This window comes from Mustelus asterias, chromosome 2 (assembly GCF_964213995.1).
Source record: "Mustelus asterias chromosome 2, sMusAst1.hap1.1, whole genome shotgun sequence".
Taxonomy (NCBI): domain Eukaryota; kingdom Metazoa; phylum Chordata; class Chondrichthyes; order Carcharhiniformes; family Triakidae; genus Mustelus; species Mustelus asterias.
Window position 1 is genome coordinate 28039164 of NC_135802.1, and position 23005 is coordinate 28062168.

The following is a 23005-nucleotide window of genomic DNA, read 5'->3' on the forward strand; positions in this document are numbered from 1 at the left end:
TTTGAATACTCGAATTCAACTGTATTTTGGCGTAGTTTGTTCCAAATCTATCAGATCTACCAAAGGGCAGTACGGTGGCACAGTGGTTCGCACTGCTGCCTCACAGCGCCAGGGACCCGGATTCAATTTCTGTCTGGGGTCACTGTCTTTGTGGAGTTTGCTCGTTCTCCCCATGTCTGCGTGGGTTTGCTCCAGTTTCCTCCCACAGTCCAAAGATGTGCGGGTTAGGTTGATTGGCCATGCTAAATTGACCCTAGTGTCAGGGGGATTAGCAGGGTAAATGTGTGGGGTTACGGGGATATGGCCTGGGTGGGATTGTGGTCGGTCCAGAGTCAATAGGCCAAATGGCCTCCTCCTTTACCGTAGGGATTCTATGATTCTAGTGAACCAGATAGGTTTTTCCCACAATCGACAATGGTTTCATGGTCATCAGTATTTTGTCAGTTCCAGATTTTTTGTTATGGAGTTCAAATTCCCCCATCTGCCGTGTGCGGGATTCGAACGCTGGTCCCCAGAATATTAGCAGAGTTCCTGGATTAATAGTCTAACGATAATACCACAAGGCCACCACCTCAAATATGCTCAAATAGTAAAGGCTGAGGCGAGATTTCGTGCATGTTGACAGTGGAGAGAGGGAACTTTTCTCTGCATCTGTCTTGTATATGACCAGAAATGTTAATGCTCATGCTTAACAGCTCATCAGTACAAACATCCAGTGGTGTGACGAGTATAACAATTTACCAAGAAGAATGAGGCATATGGCATATATTTAAAAAAATTCTAGGAAACCTAGGTAGCAACTAAATATATCAGCTAGAGACAAATCTCTGATGTGTTGGTATTAAATTATTTAATCGTTATCCACATGTTTTATCTCTTTCAGTACTGTAACATCTGCTGTCTTTACTGTGGGAGATAATGTTGTATCTGGTAGTGATGACAGAACTGTGAAAGTCTGGGATCTAAAGAACATGCGGTCTCCAATAGCAACAATTCGTACTGACTCAGCAGTCAACAGGTAAATGATTTTAAATATATTTTTATGTCATAAATCATCATTGGTCACTGGGGAATAATTTCTTCTCTCACTGGGGAATAATTTTCTTCAGCTTAACGTCTGTAGTAGGGAAAATGCTGGAATCCATTATTAAAGAGGAGATAGCAGGGCATCTGGATAGAAATGGTTCGATCAATCAGACGCAGCATGGATTCATGAGGGGAAAGTTGTGCTTGACGAACATGTTGGATTTTTATGAAGATGTGACGAGGGCGGTTGATGGAGGAGAACCGGTGGATGCGGTGTTTTTGGATTTCCAAAAGGCGTTTGATAAGGTGCCCCATAAAAGGCTGCTGAAGAAGATTAGGGCACACGGAGTTGGGGGTAGTGTGTTAAAGTGGATTGGGGACTGGCTATCCGACAGGAAGCAAAGAGTCGGAATAAATGGGTGTTTTTCCGGTTGGAGGAAGGTAACTAGTGGCGTGCCGCAGGGATCGGTACTCGGGCCGCAACTGTTTACCATTTATATAGATGATCTGGAGGAGGGGACGGAGTGTAGGGTAACGAAGTTTGCAGACGACACAAAGATAAGTGGAAAAGTGAATCGTGTGGAGGACGGAGAAGATCTGCAGAGAGATTTGGACAGGCTGAGTGAGTGGGCGAGGATATGGCAAATGGAGTATAACGTTGATAAATGCGAGGTTATACACTTTGGAGGAAATAATAACAAATGGGATTACTATCTCAATGGAAACAAATTAAAACATGCTACCGTGCAAAGGGACCTGGGGGTCCTTGTGCATGAGACGCAAAAGCCCAGTCTGCAGGTACAACAGGTGATCAAGAAGGCAAATGGGATGTTGGCCTATATTGCGAGGGGGATAGAATATAAAAGCAGGGATGTCTTGATGCACCTGTACAGGGCATTGGTGAGGCCGCAGCTGGAATACTGTGTGCAGTATTGGTCCCCTTATATGAGGAAGGATATACTGGCATTGGAGGGAGTGCAGAGAAGGTTCACCAGGAGATGAGGGGTTTGGATTATGAGGAGAGGCTGAGGAGATTGGGTTTGTACTCGTTGGAGTTTAGAAGGATGAGGGGGGATCTTATGGAGACTTATAAGATAATGCGGGGGCTGGATAGGGTGGAGGCGGAGAGATTCTTTCCACTTAGTAAGGAAGTTAAAACTAGAGGACACAGCCTCAAAATAAAGGGGGGTCGGTTTAAGACAGAGTTGAGGAGGAACTTCTTCTCCCAGAGGGTGGTGAATCTCTGGAATTCTCTGCCCACTGAGGTGGTGGAGGCTACCTCACTGAATATGTTTAAAGCGCGGATGGATGGATTCCTGAGCGGTAAGGGAATTAAGGGTTATGGGGATCAGGCGGGTAAGTGGTACTGATCCACGTCAGATCAGCCATGATCTTATTGAATGGCAGGGCAGGCTCGAGGGGCTAGATGGCCTACTCCTGCTCCTATTTCTTATGTTCTTATGTTCTCCCTTTCCACAGTTTCTCATTCTTCATTTATTCCTTTGTTCTTTTGTTTTAATAAACAAACTACCTCAATCTGATGTTGTTTCTGGGACAGTAAGGGAAGGGAGCTTAATTGAAGAAACAATATGCTGTTAAGTAATTATTTCATTCCTGGAAGGTTTTATTATTTGATTTATGATCTGATCATTTTCATAACTTTATTTTTATTTATTTAATTTTATTTTTATTGATTTATTTATTAGTGTCACAAGTAGGCTTACATTAACACTGCAATGAAGTTACTGTGAAAATCCCCGAGTCGCCACACTCTGGCGCCTGTTCGGGTACACTGAGGGAGAACTTAGCAAGGCCAATGCACCTAACCAGCATGTCTTTCAGACTGTGGGAGGAAACCGGAGCACCTGGAAGAAACCCATGCAGACACAGGGAGAACATGCAGACTCTGCAGAGACAGTGACCCAAGCCGGGAATTGAACACAGGTCCCTGGCGCTGTGAGGCAGCAGTGCTAACCACTGTGCCACCGTGAATGCTTAAATCCCTCCTTGCCCATCCTTATTTCTGTGACTCCCCTTCAGCCCTACAATCATCAAGATAGAACCATAGGTTGCAGTACAGCAGGAGGCTATTCAGCCCTTCTTGTCCATGCCAGCCCAAGTGCCCTTTCAAATCCCACTTTCCTGCACCCGGCCAGAACTGCACACAGTACTCCAGTTGTGGCCTCAACAGTGTTTTATACAATTCCAACATTATACCCTTACTTTTATATCCTATACCTCTGCCAATGAGGGAAAGTATCCCATGCTGCCTTCACAACCTTGTCTACTCGAACTGCTGCCTTTAGGGACCTGGGTACTTATATGCCATGATCTCTCACTTCATCTACCGTTCTTAATATATTCCCAACTATTGTGTATTCCCTACAACTGTTTGACCTTCCTATTACCTCACACTTCTCAATGTCAAAATCCACCTGCCACTTTACTGCCCACTCCACCAACGCATCAATATAGTTTTGGAGATTATAGCTATTCTGTACACTATCCACTACTTGGCCAATCTTTATATTGTCTGCAAATTTTCCAATCGTGTCCCCCAAGCCAATTCTGTCCCTGTACTTCTGGCATCTTATGCACCCCCACCCAGCATTTAATTGCGCCACTGTTGGTGACCATGCCTTCGGCTGCCTGTGCCTCAAACTCTGAAATTCGTTCCATAAAGCTTTCCAACTCTCTACATGTCTCTGCTTCTTTAAGGCCCTCCTTAAAACCTCCTGCTTTCACTAAGCTTTTGATCAGCTGTCCTAATATCCGTTTATGTGACCTGGTGTCAAATGTTCCCGTGAAGGATCTTGCAGTGTTTTACTGCACCAAATGTGCGATATGAATGCAAGTCATTGTTATCACAAACCCAACCATGATCTCGAAATATTAAGGGTTCTAGCTGAAGTGCTGTGGAAAATCTTTGTGCTAGGGTTAAGTTAGTGTCTAACAGTGATGGGAAACGGGATCTCCCGAATGATTTCTCATAGGGTAAGTTCAAAATCTAAGTTGAAGTTTATTTATTAGTCACAAGTAAGTCACATTAACACTGCAATGAAGTTACTATGAAATTCCCCTAGTCGCCACAGTCCGGCGCCTGTTCGGGTCAATGCACCTAACCAGCACGTCTTTCAGAATATGGGAGGAAATTGGAGCACCCGGAGGAAACCCACGCAGACATGGGGAGAACGTGCAAACTCCACACAGACAGTGACCCAAGCCGGGAATCGAACCTGGGTCCCTGGTGCTGTGAGGCAGCAGTGTTAACCACTGTGCTACCGTGCTGTCCCTATTACGTCTGTCTTGAGGAGGCGGCTTCATAAAAAAGAAAAGAAAAGCTGCCTTCGCATACTTTAATTTCATCAGGAGGGTACAGAATGCAGCTGATCTGCTGGCCCTGTGAATGTGGGAATGATGTATTTTGATGGAGTGAAAACATAAAATGGATGGAGATAGATATAACACATACATAGATATACATTTTGAGGATATAAAAGCAAACAGGAAATGGAGTGCACCTACATTTTTAATGTTCAACTTTAAACTTGCTGCTTTCAACCAATCTGGTCTGGCAACGCCATGTTATGGCTCAATCCAGGACTGTGGTTAGTTTGTTGGAAGCATGTGACAATTCGCTTCTTGCAGTGTCCGTAAAGAAGTGTTTTGCTTTATGTTAGTCTAGTTATCCGATTCTCTCACACGTGTGATAAAACATGTTAAAACTGGTGTCACATGATGATAAGCCAAATCAGCCTTTCGCCAAGCGACCTTTGATACTATGTCTACTTTTCTGTAAGATAAATGTGTTACATATGATGGATTGAATGTCATTCTTATTGAATTAGATTATTTTGGTTATTAACATATATTTACTATATTTACTTTAATTTGTTTTGAATTTAGTGCTTATCAAAAGACATTAGAATGCAAGCTGTCCATTTCACATTGACAGCATCAACAACTCGCTGATCAGAAATAGCATGATTTGATGCAGAGCAATGTGCCATTACACTAAAAAATTCCAACTGCCCCTCTCTGACATTTTCCCGTTCCTGCACAAGGTATCGTTTGACCCCAGCCTGAATGGGATTTCCACTCGGTGCTGAATCAAGAGCAGTTTTCTTTAACTGTATTCATCAGGAAATGAACTCATACTTCCCAAATTCATTTCCTGCAGAGCCGGTGCACCCACTAGACTGGCGCATCAACCTGGATTGGATTTTAGTCTGAGTCTCTGAGGCAGCAGAGAGTGCATCCCGCCACTTAATCTCCAAATGGAAAACACTGGAAACACTCAGCAAGTCAAATAGCATCTGTTGAGACAGAGAGGAGGAGAGGGCACAGTGGTTAGCATTGCTGCCTCACGGAGCCAGGGAACAGGGTTCAATTCCAGCCTTAGGTCATAGTCTGTGCAGAGTTTGCATGTTCTCCCCGTGTCTGCCTGGGTTTGCTCCGGTTGCCTCCCACAGCCCTAAAGGTGTGCTGGTTTGGTGCATTGGCCAGGCCAAAGTTGGCCCTCAGTGTATCTGAACAGGCGCCGGAAAGTGGCGACTAGGGAATTTTCACAGTAACTTCATTGCGACACTAATAAATAAACTTTAATGTTTCAGCTCCATGACCATCCATCGGAACTGGAAGATATTTTAGATGAGCCCTATGTTTCATATTTTTTGGGACGAATCGTTGAGTAGAGGTTCTAACTAGGAAAGAAATGGAAAAAGTACTGTAATGCTTGTGAACTTCTCTGCTGTAGTTAATTTATTTAAATTCTAGTTTCCAATTTTTAAAATTTAATTCTAAACCAGACTTAATAAAGAGACTTATCTATGGAGCACACCCATAAAATTGGGTGAAGATCAGCAGTGCCACTCGAGCAATTCTGCTTCTGTCATTTTGGTATGAACAGTCAGTCAGTGCACTACTTCCGATAGTGAGGGAAGATAATTATTGTGAAAGTGGAATTAAATTCTGATCATTCATGCCTACATCATTTAAGACGATTTTAAGGTGACATGCTAATGTACATTCACAGCAATATTTATTGGGTTTCTGTTCAGTTTTGTAATGTGAAAAAATATTTAACTGTTTCCTCTGCCTTGAGGGATGAAAATATTTCTTCAAAATTCTCATTAACTGGTAAACCAGCAATCTAATCTTTCATTTTTAAAAAAAATCTCAGCTTTGGATTTATGTATAGATTGCTCTGATCATGAGCCTATTTATATGAGCCCATCTTCTGGCTTTATGTATTTGAAAGAAAGATTCCTTATTGGAGCCAGTGATGGGTTGCCAGTCTGAATTGGATATGAGCTATTTGTGGTTGATTTCTTCTGTAATTTTGAAACAGATTTTAGATACAAAATTACAAGTGTTGGCTTTGAAAATTAAGATATTTTTCAAGCTTTGTTACTTGAGGGACTCCCATTGTGTTGGAAGGTTTTTTTTCCCCCCCGTGTTTGCTTGATTTGTGGGTTCATACCAGTCGCCACTTCCGTAATTCACTGACTTACTCGGTCAGTTTAACACTGACAGACTGATGCTAAACCAAGGGTAGAATTTGTGATTACTTCGTTTCCTCTACCCCTGGCACTACAAACAGAAACTTTGATTAACACTGACTTCCATTGGTATTTCTCTCTCATAACAAATGCTTGAACATGAAGGAACTTGCTTTTATGCAGCATTTATCACATTCTCATGATGTCCTGAAGCACTTAGGCAACACAGCAGTGCTTGCTAGTGGAAAGAAAGAATGATCTAATGGATTAGAAAAATTCACCTCATTAAGTGAAGCTCTGCGGCTCGAGAGAGAATGGTGCTGCCTCATTTACCTCACGGGTTGCCATTCACTTTGATCCGTGATCTGTATTGTGTTAAGTGATCTCCGTTCGATGTAGTTGTTTATACTCAGCCACACTAATTCTGGCCAAGTGAGAGGATAATCACCCTATTCTGATCTCCATTTTATAATTCTTGCTGGAAAGTGCAGTTAAGGACATCATTGGGCTCAGCTTTTATTACCTTTCCTCATCTCTATATTTGAATAGCATATCAAACAATGTAGCCGAGGGTCACATATAAGGAGAATGCTCATGTGGATGAGGGCGGCCCTTCATATAGAACTGTACCCAGTATGAATCAGTGTTCTTGGGAGCAGAAGGGACCATGTTGGAGGGTGTGAGAGGAAGAAAGGGGGGAAGCTCCATGTCTACTTTATCCATACCTTTTATCATTTTGTATACCTCAATTTGATCTCCCCTCATTCTTCTAAATTCCAGAATATAGGCCTAAACTGTTCAATCTCTCTTCATACGACAAACCCCCCATCTCTGGAATCAATCTAGTGAACCTCCTCTGAACTGCCTCCAATGTCGCTACATCTTTCCTCAAATAAGGGGACCAAAACTGTGCACAATACTCCAGGTGCAGCCTCACCAATGCCTTGTATAGTTGCAACAATACTTCCTTACTTTTATATTCTATTCCTTTAGCTATAAACGCCAACATTCCATTCACATTCTTTATTATCTGCTGTACCTGCATGCTAGTTTTCTGTGACTCATGAACGAGGACACCCAGATCCCTCTGCACCGGCGCACCCTGAAGTCTCTCCTTATTTAGATAATAAGTCACCTTCCCATTTTTGCGACCAAAAGGCATGACCACGTTAAACTCCATCTGCCACATTTTGGCCCACTCTCTAACCTATCTATATCCATTTGTAAGGTTCTTATTTCCTCATTGCAACTTACTGTCCCATCAATTTTTGTGTCACATGCAAATTTGGCTATAGAGCCTTTTGTCCCTGTATCTAAATCATTAATATAGATTGTAAATAGCTGGGTCCCAAGAACCGTCTGATCCCCACCTGATAACAGCTCTACTCCAGCATGTTCCACCAGTACAATCCTTAGCCAAAAGGCACGCTATTCTAGACCTCTTCCAGGTATGATCCCAGGTCTCCTTTTGTAGTTGAGCTGACCTACTACTGAGAATAAGATCTCCGGTATTGGACAGGCTCAACTCCAGTGTCTAAACTCAGGCACGGTCTCTGCTCCTCAGCCATGCTGCTGCCAATGACTGCTCTTCACGGAACAGCCAACTGCACCGAGCCAACACCACTGCCAGTATTTTCAGTGCCCCAGCACCCTGGCTGAACTGCCAGCAACAACTGCTCCAGTGCTTTTTCTGAGCCTCAGTCTCTTTAGCAGCACTGGAGCAATCCCTGCTCCATGTTTGCCTTGAGCGCCAGCTTCTCAGCGGCAAGGAGCTTCTCTGAGCTCCAGCCCCTTCACGCAGCACGGAGTTAACGCCAGCACTTCAGCTTGCATGGAACTGACTCTCCTCTCCATCTGCTGCCCACGGGCTGCTGTTCACTCAGCCCCTTCAACGGATCTGTGACCTTTTTAAGTCTCCCAACAGGATTTTGCCCCTGTTCCTATTCTGTACCTTAAATGTTACCATCTCCAGTCAACCAAAGGCCACCCCACGGGTGCTAACTTACAAAAACACAGACAAACAAAAATTATTCCCTCACAAATGAAACTTTTGAAAATAGCTAGCCCAGCAGCACAAAGTTGAAAGGAAATTCCAGTCCTGTAAAGGTTACTGATTGAAGTAAAAGTGGAAAAGCAAAGCTTTAAGTAAATTTTGTACTGATGGTTTCTAGTTTTTAATGACATTTACACATCTGTGTGTACTTTCCTTCTTATTAGATTTGGATTACTGTTCGAATCCAAAAATGCTTTTGTCAATGCACTCTTTTTGTGAACTTTGCTCACATTTGTAGCTCATTTTTAAAAAATTGCAATTATCCTGTAAATATCCACGGAAGCTCACCAGAGACAGATGGGAGGCATTTGCACAGCTTCCCTTGCCACCCATCTGGTTTTAGATGGAAAACTTGCTTTGCTTTGTCCTTTTGTAAGTTTTACACATTGCTTACGCTGGCGTCTCAAAAAGCCTTTAACTCAGTTAATAACAGTGGTAAATACCAGAGCCTAGATCTTACGGCCAGCAGCAATGCGGGGCTCGTTGTCGCTGCCTGTGAAGGTTGTGCAACGCTGAGGATGCTTCCCATTTCCTGGATCTTCTGATTCTGGCTGAAGTAGAAATGGGTAGTGGAGTGGCTCCAGGGTAAGTCCAGTGAGCGTAGTAGATTCAAAGGAAGGAGAAGCCCCCTTTTATGACAATAGCTGCCATATTCAAATAAGTTTACATAGGCCCAAGCCTTCTGATATGCAACTGGGTTAAATGGCAAGCGGGTAGATGGTTGAGATGGGTAGCTGGTGAGGTGGATGAAGGAGTACTTGATGGTTGGAAAAAAATTTCAGGAAACCAAAAATATAATGATGAATAGTCAAGTTGAATTTCAAAAGCTTCAACTTCATCAACCTAATTAAATTCTTTGAGAGAGTAGACAACGGTAATGTAGTCGATGTAATATATTTAGATTTCCAAAAGATCTTTTATAAACTGCTACATAATAAGCTAATGAATACGGTCGCAATATGTGAAATTTGAATAACGAGCAGAATGTGTAGCCAAAAGGCAGCAAGCATTCTAAGTGTCCGGATCACCTACAATCTGTCTGGGTCCCTCCACGCCGATCCTATAGTTTAGAAAGCCCGCCAATGCCTCCCATCCATTGACTCCGTCAATACTTCCCGCTGCCTTGGAAAAGCAGCCAGCATAATCAAGGACCCCACGCACTACCTTCTTTCGTCAGGAAAAAGATACAAAAGTCTGAGGACACGCACCAACTGACTCAAGAACAGCTTCTTCCCTGTTGCCATCAGACCTTTGAATGGTGCTACCTTATATTAAGCTGATCTTTCTCTACACCCTAGCTATGACTGTAACACAATATTCTGCACCCTCTCCTTTCCTTCTCCCCTATGTATTCTATGAACGGTACGTTTTGTCTGAATAGCACATAGAAGCAATTCTTTTCACTGTATCCCAATATATGTGACAATAATAAATCAAATCAAGCAGAGAATAGGTAAAGCCTAACTGTTCAGAGTGCCAGAAGGTAGGAAGTGAGGTCACACAAGGGTCAATGTTATGACCTCTGATGGTCACAAATTATATTAATTCAGACCTTGAATTCAAAAACAAAACTTCTAATTTTTGTGGTTGACACCAAAATGGGAGAGACCCTCATTGAGGAGGACTGCAGCAAATTACAAGAAGATATTAATATATTTGCAAAATAGGCATATAATGGACAAATTAGTTGTAACTTAATAAGTATGTGGTATTATTTTTATACAGTAAATTAGGGAGGTCATTTGTTATTTGGAAAATAAGAATCTGTAGGATAGAGGAGCAAAGGGAACTAGGAGTCAGAGGAATATAGAAGCAGAAGTTGACCATTCAGCCCTTCAAGCATGCTTCATTCAGTAGGATCATGGCTGGTCCGATTGTGGTCTCAGCTCCACTTTCCTGTCTTCCCCCGCCCCCCATAACTCTTGACCCCCTTGTCTATCAAAAATCTGTCTAATTCTGCCTTGAATAAATTCATTGACCCAGCCTCCACTGCTTTCTGGGGAAGAGCATTTCACATACTGACGGCCATCTGAGATTACGTTCTCCTCCTCATCTCAGTCTTAAAATGGAGACCTCTTATTCTTAACGGTGTCCCCTGGTTCTTCCCCACAAGTGGAAGCATCCTCCCAAGTATCTAGCCTATCCAGTCCCCTGAGGATCTTATTCGTTTCAAGACAATCACCACCTGTTCTTCCAAACTCCAATGGGAATATGCCCAAACCTGATCAACCTTTCTTCGTCGGATAAAGCTCTTCATCACAAGAATGAGTCAAGTAAATCTTCTCTGAATCGTTTCTAGAACAATTATGTCTTTGTCCAAAAATGAGGACCAGAAGTTATACGCAGTATTCAGGTTGTGGTCTGACCAATGCCCTGTACAGCTGTAGTAAACCTCCCTACATTATATTCCTTTCGCCTTGCAACAAATGCCATTTACCTTGCCGATCACTCGCTGCATCTGCATACTAACTTTTCCTGCTTCATGATTCACATGCACAAACCTCTTTTTAAAAAAAAAATTCCTGATGGAGGTCAATAAGGTCATAACAAAAACAACCAAGCACTTGTATTTATTTCTATCGGAATTGCATTGAAAAGTAGAGAGATTTTGTGGCGGAATGGGTACCCAGGTGAATGACGTGCATGTCTCAGGTGAGAAGATGCTGAATATATTTGGAATTCTGGGGCTACGCTGGCATATTGAAGTCTGCGCTTGATTTGATGTATTCATGTAATGACTCTCTGTCCTCATTGCAGGATAAGTGTTTCTGTTAATCAGAGGATTATAGCACTTCCGCATGACAATCGTCAAGTTCGATTATTTGATATGTCAGGAGTACGTTTAGCACGTCTACCCCGCAGTAATCGTCAGGTAATTTCTATTTCTGTGCTTAATTTTCATTCCTTTAATAAGCCATAATTATCATTTGAACAAGTGTTTTTTTTCAGATGATTATAACTAAGAGAATTAGGATTGTCTTAAGAGTGTGTAAAAATGCAAGCAGTGTATTTTAATGACGTGCCAGTGTCTTATCACTGTATTTAAACAGCGGAATCATAAATGTTAGCTTTACGTATATCTGGGACTTGTTCAATGCAATGCCATGTAGTGAAATTCAAAGTGGTGACAAAAATTTGGGAAGGCATTCTAGGAAAGAAATAATATGCTTGAAATATGCCAGTGGTCTGGTGACCCTGGGTTGACAATGCGGTGAAGCTATCAGCAAGGAGGGATACAAAAGAATGGTCTAGTTTGGACCAGGGAACGGTGCGGGCTTGGAGGGCCGAAGGGCCTGTTCCTGTGCTGTATTGTTCTTTGTTCTTTGTTCTTCATTGGTGCGACCGCACTTCGAGTACTGTGTCCAGTTTTAGTTGCTGCAGTACAAAAACGCGATTGCAGCCAGAAAATGGTACAGAAGAGAGCAAGCAAAATGATTGAAGGGCTGGAGGGGATTGTATTATGAAGAATAATTATGTTAATTAGACATGCTCTCACTGGAAAGGACAAGATTGAGAGGTGATAAGATTATTGCTTTTAAGGTTCTAATGGGACTAGATATCGCAGACCAAGGCAAACTCTTTCATGTTGTCTAGAACAGCAGAACCAGAGGACATGGCTTGCGCTTGAAGGGGGATAAGTTCAAGACTAATCTGCAGAAACATCATTTGTGAGCGAGTGGGAACAAGATCCCGGGGAGAAAGTGGAAGCAGAACATATTGATTCATTCAAATGCTCATTACATGGATTTTCTTCCAAAATATAATTTATCGTGATACAGCATATGAGTGACTTGAGATGTGATATGCGATAAGTGTAGCACACTTAGGAGAGCAGATGACTTTGGACAGCTTTCCGCCATGGGAATTTTCTTGCCTGCTACTTGGGTCTGTCACAGACTACATGATAGAGGTCAATTACCATGTGAAGAACTCCAGGTTGGTAGAAGGTTAACCAGGTGGAAACTTGGTCAGTTTTTTTCTGTCTAACATTTCTGATGTTCCTATAGTCTGGGATAATTTGAAGAATAAGCAAGTGATTATAGAGTTTGGGCCATTGAATACTAAAATGGAAATTATTACATTGATTGGCTAACGACTGGTTTCAGTGAATCAGCTCAATCTGATTTGCAGAAAATCTTGACTTTCAGACTGCGAGTCTCTTGCTCTTAATTTCAAAAGGTTGCGACAATTAGAAACACAATTGAGAATATCAGTGTTTATTTTCAGGAAAACTTTCCCCTTTCTTGTGATGTGGTCAATTATTTTACTGTCAAAGCTAGCCTTATCAAGAGAAGCTAAACTGCTTAGCAGCGCTCTGGTAATAATGCTGGGCGGCCACAGAAGCTGTAGAAATTAATTCCAACAGAAAAGACCGAGGACATGCAAGGGGAACTAATTTATTCTGGGGCGGCAGGCTTCTGACTCCTTTTATCTTCTGTTGCAGGGCCATCGGCGTATGGTGTGCTGCACAGCTTGGAGTGAAGACAATCCTATATGCAACCTCTTTTCTTGCGGTTTTGATCGTCAAGCTATTGGCTGGAACATCAATATCCCAGCGCTCTTGCAAGAAAAATAAAATACCATCGAGTGTTTCGGCAATGACTTTAAATAACTCCAATCTTTATATGCTTAACTATGTTTCTATTACTGCTGTGAGTCTTCCAGCTAAGAGAGCATTGTGCGATTGGCATTGAATGGCTTGACATGCATAATCTGCATGTAATGCCGATGAAACTGTGCTTAGTTAGTAAGCCAGTCCTGAAAGCAACCATGCATATATTATAAATATTTCTTTTGTTTGTAATTTATGTGTTCTTCGCTGGTCGTTAGAATCGGTTGACCTTCTCACATACAAAGTATAAATGATTTGCACAGAAGTTATAGCTGAATTCTGTAGCAGTGTGAGCAGGGCATTTTTGAATGACTGAAAAAATGTGAAGTTCTGCCAAGTGTAAATTATGTGAAGGGTATAGGTTGTGGTCGTTGTTACCTGAAAATTCTACATATCTTCCTTGTTGCCTTGTAGTACTGTAAATGCAGGGTTAGCGTATAGCAATTTTGATGTGATCTCACACATTGCAATTTGTTTTAGCAGTCTCTTCACCTACAATCTGACTGTACCAATAGACTGCAGTGAATTTGTGAGATATGTATTTAGACATTTTATAATTTCAGTAATGTTTGGAGTTCAAGTGTTCATGTTCGAGTGCATTACAAGTAAGCAGTAATATTCAATCTGCAGAATTGTAACCTAATGTGGTGTAGTTAGTCATTGAAGAGTCAATCTTATGACCCGGCTCCAATATGTATTTTGTCAGAATGTACACTAATGGGGAAGGAATGCGATTTTGTTTTTTTGCTGGACAGTTTATTCTGAACTTTTGTGACTCGTAAGCTAATATTCAATGCACTGAACCCAATGCCCAAACTAATTACATTCTATGTGAAAGAGGAGATATGATGAGTGTTGTAATGGCTGGAGTCAGGCTGGTCTCTCAAAACTCTGAAGATCAGTAAAAAGCAAATTCTTTATAATCGTGGACCCCATACAAACCATGAAGGCAAATTTTGTCAGTCATTTGAGAATTGGAGCACAGATCATAATGGCTAGGATATTTAAATATGCACAAGTAGTTTTAATTTTAAAATTTAAACTATATAGAACCAAATATGTTTCAGATTTCACGCATAATTTACATATTTTTACATGGTTAAGCACAGTTGTGCTCAATATTAGGTGACTGGCCTGCAATCATATCAAGAGACAAAGCATCGAGGTGTTGCCTTTTGCCCAGCATGCTGTCAATACATTAACCCAATTTCATGAACATTTTGTTTCCTTCATTGGTCCCAAGAGTAGCTTGGAATAATCAGGGTTTTACTGCCAGGTATGGATCTAACTGTAAATTAATATTCTTTCATTAACTCCAAAGATTAGGGTTCAAAACTGCAGTCTGCATTTAGCTGTCTAAGTCTGTTAAAAAGATGTAATTGCACATTGTTCATAATCTGTGTTTCGGCTGATGTTGGCTTTAGTGCACTTGATGGGTTTTTTCAGTGTCGTGGCTAGAGCAAATAGTTCATTTATGATGAATGCAGGAAACAGTTCTGTTTTTCCAAAGAGTGGACAATCTGATCTGAGTTATTTGGATTTGATATCAGCAAATGAATGGTTGATTTTGAAGTCAGCAGTCCATAGCTGCCTTGGAACTTCCTATTGGGTAGATGAATACTGCAGTATGCTGAGTATGATTATGATACTGTTACAACATGTGGCACTTTACAAGTAGAGCACTGGGTATTGTTTAAGCGGCAGATTGTTCTCACGTAAACTATAGAGTATCCTATGTAAGACAAAATGTTCAAACTTTTTAAATCTGTTTTTGTCTGTTGTGTGTGATTTGTAATGGATTCCATGGCAACTCAGTAAAAATGTAATTACTACCTTTCATTAAAGCATTAAATATGTGTATTATAAATTACATTTCCAATGCTCTGGCGCTACTGTTTCAAATGTAGTTTAAGAGGTGTGATAGCAACTTATAAACAAGTAAGATTTTCCAGAGATGATCGTAACGTTATTCATAAGCAGTCATGAAAGCTGCCAAGAACATTTTTACCGAGAACATATTTGTTGCAGTAGATTGCTGATTCAGACAATAAATAGGATTCCTGACCTAAAGTGATGCATGTACCTAACTGTGGTTCTCATTTTTGTAAGGTTTTTACATAATGCGACGCATGGACTACCATATTATGAAACAGGAAAGATGTCCTATTTCTGTACTGGAATAAAACACTTGTGAGTTGTATCTATTGTCCAAGAAGAAGCCCCACTTGTATCCATTTCACCAGCCAAACAGTATTTCAGCATGTCAGTGTTTAAAATTGACTTTTTATTTGGAAGCTTGAAGCAAAGGTGCAAAATTAAAGGTGAAACAAAAATAATCTTGTTTTGGCCGAATTGTGATTATTTCTATTGCAGGCAGTGCATTATGATACTGCATTGTCTGCCACACCCATGTCTTTGTAACCTCTCGATTCGACTGTTCCAGTGCATTCCTGGCCTGTGTCCCAAGATCCTACCTTCCGTAATCCTCCTTACTTCCGAAGCTCAGCTCCTAATTTCAAACCCCATCCTCCCCCACTACCCTCTGCCCACAGACCTACGTTGGTACCCCAGTAAGCAATGCCTCAGTTTTATAAAACTCATCTTTCTTTACAGGCCCCATCATGGCCTTGATCTCCCCTATCTCCTTCCAGGGTATCTGGGCTCCTCTATTTCCGGTTGTTTGAGTATCACTGATTTTAATTTGTCTAACATGGATGGCTGTGCCTTCAGTTGCCTAGGCCCTAAATTCTTTGAGTTATCTTCCTCAGCCGTTCTCTGTCTTTACTTCTCTTTCCTGCTTTAAGACGTTGCTTATTTATGCTACCAGGTTTCTCCTCTAATATCTCCTTATCTGGCTCAGTGTCGCTTTTTCGATTGTTATGGTCCTGTTAAGCACCTTGCTACATTAAAGATGCTATATAAATGCAAGTTGTTGTCATTGATTTCTCAACTAGTGGGTACATTTTTCTTATCAAAAACCATGATAGATACAACCACAATATCTGCAAAGGTTTATTGATGAAATGCTGTGTTTTTTTTTGTTGATGCAGCCAATTTTGTGCTCCTGCACATATTGCATTTTCTACTCTGCCATTTGACTGTGAAAAATGTTGCATAATTAAGAAGCTTCTTGCATCTCTGGGTGTAAATTTTCTTGGCTTATTTCACAATAAACAGAAGACAGCAATCAGCGGTGAATCCCAACGGAAGTGGATGTATTCCTCCAAGCGTGTTGACAGTTAGTGTTGTTTTATTTTGGCAGTTTTTGTTGTGTATATACTTTATCGAGTAACTAGCTGTATGTTGGAGTAATGAGATTGAGAGTATTCTCAATCAAACAAAGGCAAAGTTTTTTTCCCCCAAAAATACAAATCGTGCCTTTTTTTTGTTTTGTAAAGTTGCTGCCACTTGCTCATGAAACTAAATAAAATTGTAACTTTTTTTGGAATGCATTGTGCCCAGATGTTCTCTTTACAGCGTTCATCTTGGTGGTATTATGTAAATGTAGAAAATATGGCTTAATATTTTAGCATCGTGGGTTCTGTAAAATCCTGTGTGTAAAGTGGAGCTCTCTATTGTGCTGTTATAACATGTATGGCGACACGGTAGCATAGTGGTTAGCACTGCTGCCTCTCAGCACCAGAGACCCGGGTTCGATTCCCGGCTTGGGGTACTGTCAGTGCGACATTCTCCCCGTGTCTGCGTGGGTTTCCTCTGAGTGCTCTGGTTTCCTCCCACAGTCCGAAAGACGTGTTGGTTAGGTGCATTGGCCATGTTAAATTCTCCCTGGTTCCCGAACAGGCGCCAGAGTGTGGCGACTAGGGGAGATTCACAGTAATTTCATTGCAGTGTTAATGTAAGCCTACTTGTGACATTAATAAATCAACTTTAGATATGAATCATTATAACATGCAGGATTTGTGCTGAAATGTGAACAATTTAATGGCACAGCCTATTGAGCAGGTTATATCATGAGCACGATTTTTTCAACTTTTATTTGCTGTGTCCAATTTATATTTTTTAAACTTGTCTTCACAAATTATCTATGTGACTTACAAAATTACAAAAAATAATGAAAATATTACCTAATTATCTGAAATGACAAAAAAAATTGCAGGGCTATGAGGGAAAAGGCAGGGTAGTTGAGACTAGTGAACTGCTCATCTAGAGAGCTGGGATGGACATGATGGGCCAAAGCCTCCTGCAACTATTCTGAGAGATTAAAACTAAATTCTGTAGGATGACGTGGTTGCAGAAGTCATTTTGTGTAAAATGTTTATAAGTACTACCGGGTGGCACAGTGGTTAGCATTGCTGCCTCTCAGCGCCAGGGACCCGGGCTCGATTCCCAGCTTGGGTCACCGTCTGTGCAGAGCTTGTATGTTCTCCCGTGTCTGCGTGGGTTTCCTCCAGGTATTCCAGTTTCCTCCCACAGTCCGAAAGACGTGCTGGTTAAGTGCAATGGCTGTGCTAAATTCTCCCTCAGTGTAACCGAACAGGAACCGGCGTTTTAAGTTTATTTATTAATGTCACAAGTAGGCTTACATGAACAGTGCAATTAAGTTACCTTGAAAATCCCCTAGGTGCCACACACCGGCGCCTGTTCGGGTACACTGAGGGAGAATTTAGCATGGCCAATGCATCTAACCAGCATGTCTTTCGGACTGTGGGAGGAAATCAGAGCACCCGGAGGAAACCCACACAGACAAGGGGAGGAGGTGCAGACTCCGCACAGATGGTGCCCCGAGCCGGGAATCGAACCCTACTGTGCCACAGTGGAGTGTGGCGACTGGGGGAGTTTCACAGTAACTTCATTGCAGTGTTAATGTAAGCCTACTTGTGACACTAATAAATAAACTTTAAACGTTTCCTATTAGAATCAGATTTGAGAATTTGAATCCATTTTCAAAAAATTATAGCTATTTGACTCTTATGATCAGTTCTGTACATTGTGCTTTAATGTTATATAACTTTAGTGCCTCTCTGCCACAGTCCAAGTTGCTGAAATCTTGGAACAAGCACTGCCACGTCTGTGGCATTTCTCACATTGGGGCCTGGAGCGTAGTTGGGGTTTGTATTTATTGCGGGAGGATGTTGGGCCCTATCTCTTTTAAAGACCGCTCCTCAAGTATTCCTGATGGGGAAGCAAATCAAGTTAATTTTTTTGGCTTGTAAGTTCTTTGGAAATTTCAGGCTTCAGACCAAAGAACCCAGCATTAAATTAGTGGCTAACTTATTGTTTAAAAAAAATGCTTTGAATCTATGTTGAATGGTGACACTTTGAAGTATGGAGTCTCACAACACCAGGTTAAAGTCCAACAGGTTTATTTGGTATCACAAGCTTTCGGAGTGCTGCTCCTTCATGAGGTGAGTGACTTTAACCTGGTGTTGTGAGACTTCTTACTGTGCCCACCCCAGTTCAACGCCGGCATCTCCATATCAGGACTTTGCAGTATGATGGAGACAATTAAATAGATTTTCAGCTCACCACCTGATGTCCATTCCCATTGATTTCCAGTCAGGACATTTCTCTATGTGGTGGTCAATCTACAATGCCAATAGATACATGACATTCATATTTTAAATGGTTCATGTTGTGCTCCTTTATTCAAAATGTGTTAACAAACCCCTACCTTAAAAACTTCAAAAGTACTTAGTTGGTTCTAACGCACTTTTAGGATATCTGAGGGCAGGAAGGGTAGTCTTCTTATTAAGCCTAGAAGGTCATGCTGAAAATATTCCTGCCCCTTGTGTGCATTAGCCTGAGTGACCTGAAATTATTGTCCCTATCAGGCAAATTAGTAGTTGAAAAAAAGGCTTGTACAGAAGTGAACTGGATTTTGAGGAAAGCCTCATGGGATCTGTACTCCAGCTGATCAAAAGCAAATGAAATTCAATATAGGCAAGGACATGGTCTCAAAAGTAGAAATTGATATTCCATAGATGGGCTTAGACATTGCCAAAGGGATAGTTAAAAGCAACCCAAGGGTGTTGGTTGTCTTGTTGCTCATGATGTCTAAACAGTGTGAGACAGCAATAAAACAAATAGGATGCTGTGTTATGTTATGAAATAGGTTCAAATTCCCAGGGTTTGTGTTGAAGCTGTTTAGTACCTACTAAGCTTTGCACCTGCATCATTACATATTTCCATTCACCACAACACCCCACAGGCAGTGAAGAGGAAAGCAACTACACTGATCGTTGATGTGAAGGATGACCTGTGATGGACAGCTTAATCAATTAGTGGTCTTCACCTGCACAGAAAAGGCATTCGGAGAGGAATATGTCAGCATTGGCTCCAGAGAGTTGAGAATATGGTCTAGGCTAGAGCAGCTTTGTCAGAGGTGCTGTCTTCAATGAAATACTGAACTGAGACCCACCCCTAATCTGCTCTCTGAGGTGGATGCGAAAGATCTTTTGGCACTAGTTACAAATGGTGCAACTTTAATGCAATTCTTTATTTGTGTGAACAGAGAAAGTAAACCCAAATCAATGCTCATAGTCATTATGACACAAGGAAGCCATTTGACAATTTTGAGTCCATGTCAGCTTTCTGTAGAGCAGTCAGTCCCATTCCTCCACACTGTTGCTGTAGCCCTCCAAGTTTATTTCTCTCAAGTGCCCATCCAATGTCTTTTTGAAATCATTTAGACTTTCTCTGTCCCCTGATTTGATTTGATTTATTATTGTCACTTGTATTATTATTGTACAGTGAAAAGTATTATTTCTTGCATGCTATTCAGACAAAGCATAGCGTACATAGAGAAGGAAAGGAGAGGGTGCGGAATGTAGTGTTACCGTCATAGCAATTAACTTAATATGAGGTAGGGCTATTCAAAAGTCTGATGGCAGCAGAGAAGAAGCTGTTCTTGAGTCGATTGATACGTGATCTCAGACTTTTGTATCTTTTTCCCGTTAGAAGATGGTGGAAGAGAATATCTCCATGGCCCCTTTGCAGGTAGTGTGTTCCAGGTCATTGTCCTTTGCTGCATAAAAAAGTTCTCCCTTATTTCTGGTCCAACACCTTAAACCCTCATCCTTGTACCATCAGCTGATGGGAGCAGATTTTCTTTATCTGATTTACCTCAACCTGTCATAATCTTGTCCACCTCCATCAGATATCTCCAAGGAGGACAAGCCCAGCTTCTCCAACCTAACATTGTAGCTAAATTCCCTGAAACCTGGAACCATTCTGGTCAATCTCTTCACCCTCTCGAGGACCTTATACATTATTACGAAAGTGTGGCCGGCAACTGGAGAGCGGGACTTCCTCCCACTGAGGGACGCAACTCCTGCCCTCTTCATTCAGCCTGCCAGCAGCATGTTATTGCTATAAGGCGGGCTTTTTGCTTCAGGCCTGTCAGCTTCTGGTGACTCTTGCAATGGTTGAGAAAGTGAGCGACACAGTCCCTGTCCCATCCTGTGAAATTCGACCTGACATTGCCTCTCCCTTACCCTCTTGCCCAAATGTTTCACTTCACATTTCTCTGTGTTAAATTCTATCTGCCACTTGTCTGTCCATTCTGCCAGCCTATCCATACTTTGTTGTAGTGGATTGGCATCATCCTCACTGGGTTCACCTCTTTTGTCTCATGGCCAATATTAAAATTTCACTCTGTATTCTAATAACCAAACTGTTTATATATCAATATCCAAAAGGAGCAGTGGTTTCAGCATTGAATCTTGGGGAACTGCGTGGAGGATGCGGAAAGTCTGCAGAGAGATTTGGATAGGCTGAGTGAGTGGGCGAGGATCTGGCAGATGGAGTATAACGTTGACAAGTGTGAGGTTATGCACTTTGGAAGGAATAATAGTAAAATGGACTATTATTTAAATGGTGAAAAATTACAACATGCTACTGTGCAGCGGGACCTGGGGGTCCTTGTGCATGAATCGCAAAAACTCAGTTTGCAGGTGCAGCAGGTGATCAAGAAGGCAAATGGAATGTTGGCCTTTATCACGAAGGGGATGGAGTATAAAAGCAGGGAGGTCTTGCTGCAATTGTACAAGGTACCGGTGAGGCCGCAACTAGAGTACTGTGTGCAATTTTGGTCCCCTTATTTGCGGAAGGATATATTGGCCTTGAAGGTTCACCAGGTTGATACCGGAGATGAGGAGCTTATGAGGAGAGATTGAGTAGATTGGGCCTGTACTCGTTGGAGTTTAGAAGGCTGAGGGGAGATCTTATAGAGACATATAAGATAATGAAGGGGCTAGATAGGGTAGAGGCAGAGAGATTCTTTCCACTTAGAAAGGAAACAAGAACTAGAGGACACAGCCTCAAAATAAGGGGGAGTCAGTTTAGAACAGAGTTGAGGAGGAACTTCTTCTCTCAGAGGGTAGTGAATCTCTGGAATTCTCTGCCCATTGAAGCAGTGGAGGCTACCTCGTTAAATATGTTTAAGTCACAGGTAGATAGATTTCTGGTCATTAAGGGAATTAAGGGTTATGGGGAGCGGGCGGGTAAGTGGAACTAAACCACTATCAGATCAGCCATGATCTTATTGAATGGTGGGGCAGGCTCGAGGGGCTAGATGGCCTACTCCTGCTCCTATTTCTTATGTTCTTATGAACGCCATTGTCTTACTACTTTCCAGGCTGATAAACAACCATTTATCACGACTCGTCTGTCCTCCAGCCAATTTTTTTATCCACGCTTACACTGACCTTCTATGAGCCGCAATCTTGTTAACCAATGTTTAATGTGGTATTTTCTCTAACATTTCCTGAAAATCAATATAGACGACATCCACTGCCTTCCCTTCATTAACCTCTGTTACTTCATCAAAAAAATTCAATTAAATTAGTCAAACATCACCTTCCTTTTGTAAATCCTGCTGACTCTTAATTAACTCAAACCTCGTCCCCGGTTGACTTTTATTCTTGACTGTTGTTTCTTAAATACTTTGGAGCATAGGGCTTAGGAGCAAGACTAGGACATTCGGCCCTTTGAGCATGTGTTGCCATTCAATAAAGTCCTGGTTGATCTGGGGCCAGATTTTAACTCATTTAAAACCCCTTCACTAGCGCAGAGTTAAAATCAGGCCCCTGGCTGTGGTCTCAATTCGTCCTATCCATTCCCACAACCTTTGCCTCCTTAGTCTATCAAAAATTCTGGCTAACCCAACCTTGAACTCCACTGCTTTCTGGGGAAGAGAATTCCACAGAATAATGGCCCCCTCAGAGAAAATAATTCTCATCTCCGTCTTAAAAGGTTATTCGCAATTATTCTGTATCCCCTAGTTCTAGTCTTCCCCACAAGTGGAAACATTCTCCAGCCATCTACCTTATCAAGTCCCTTCGGGATCTTGTATATTTCTGTGTGATCATCCCTCATTCTTCTAAACTCCAGTGGATATATGCCTTACCTGTTCAACCTTAAGAAAATAAGCCCTTCACGGTAGCACAGTGGTTAGCACTGCTGCTTCACAGCTCCAGGGTCCCGGGTTCGATTCCCGGCTCGGGTCACTGTCTGTGTGGAGTTTGCACATTCTCCTCGTGAATGCGTGGGTTTCCTCCGGGTGCTCCGGTTTCCTCTCACAGTCCAAAGATGTGCAGGTTAGGTTGATTGGCCAGGTTATAAATTGCCCCTTAGAGTCCTGGGATGCGTAGGTTAGAGGGATTAGCGGGTAAATATGTGGGGGTAGGACCTGGGTGGGATTGTGGTCGGTGCAGACTCGATGGGCCGAATGGCCTCCTTCTGCACTGTAGGGTTTCTATGATTCTATGATTCTATGATCCCAGGACAGACATGAGGAGAAATTTCTTCACCCAGAGAGTGGTCCGCCTATGGAATTTGCTACCTCAGAAAGTA

At 41.9% G+C, this 23005-nt stretch overlaps 1 protein-coding gene across 4 annotated transcripts in view; it reads left to right on the forward strand.

Annotated features, from left to right (window-relative positions):
• wdr37 (WD repeat domain 37) overlaps positions 1-16118 on the forward strand; it is a 135580-nt gene extending 119462 nt beyond the window's left edge. For all 4 annotated transcript variants that reach the window (XM_078232744.1, XM_078232764.1, XM_078232755.1 and 1 more), the window contains 3 exons: positions 884-1018; positions 11338-11452; positions 13025-16118. In XM_078232744.1, the coding sequence (XP_078088870.1) occupies positions 884-1018; positions 11338-11452; positions 13025-13156 (382 nt within the window). In that variant the 3' untranslated portion in view covers positions 13157-16118. The remainder of the gene's footprint in view (positions 1-883; positions 1019-11337; positions 11453-13024) is intronic.
• Positions 16119-23005: the final 6887 nt, after the last annotated feature.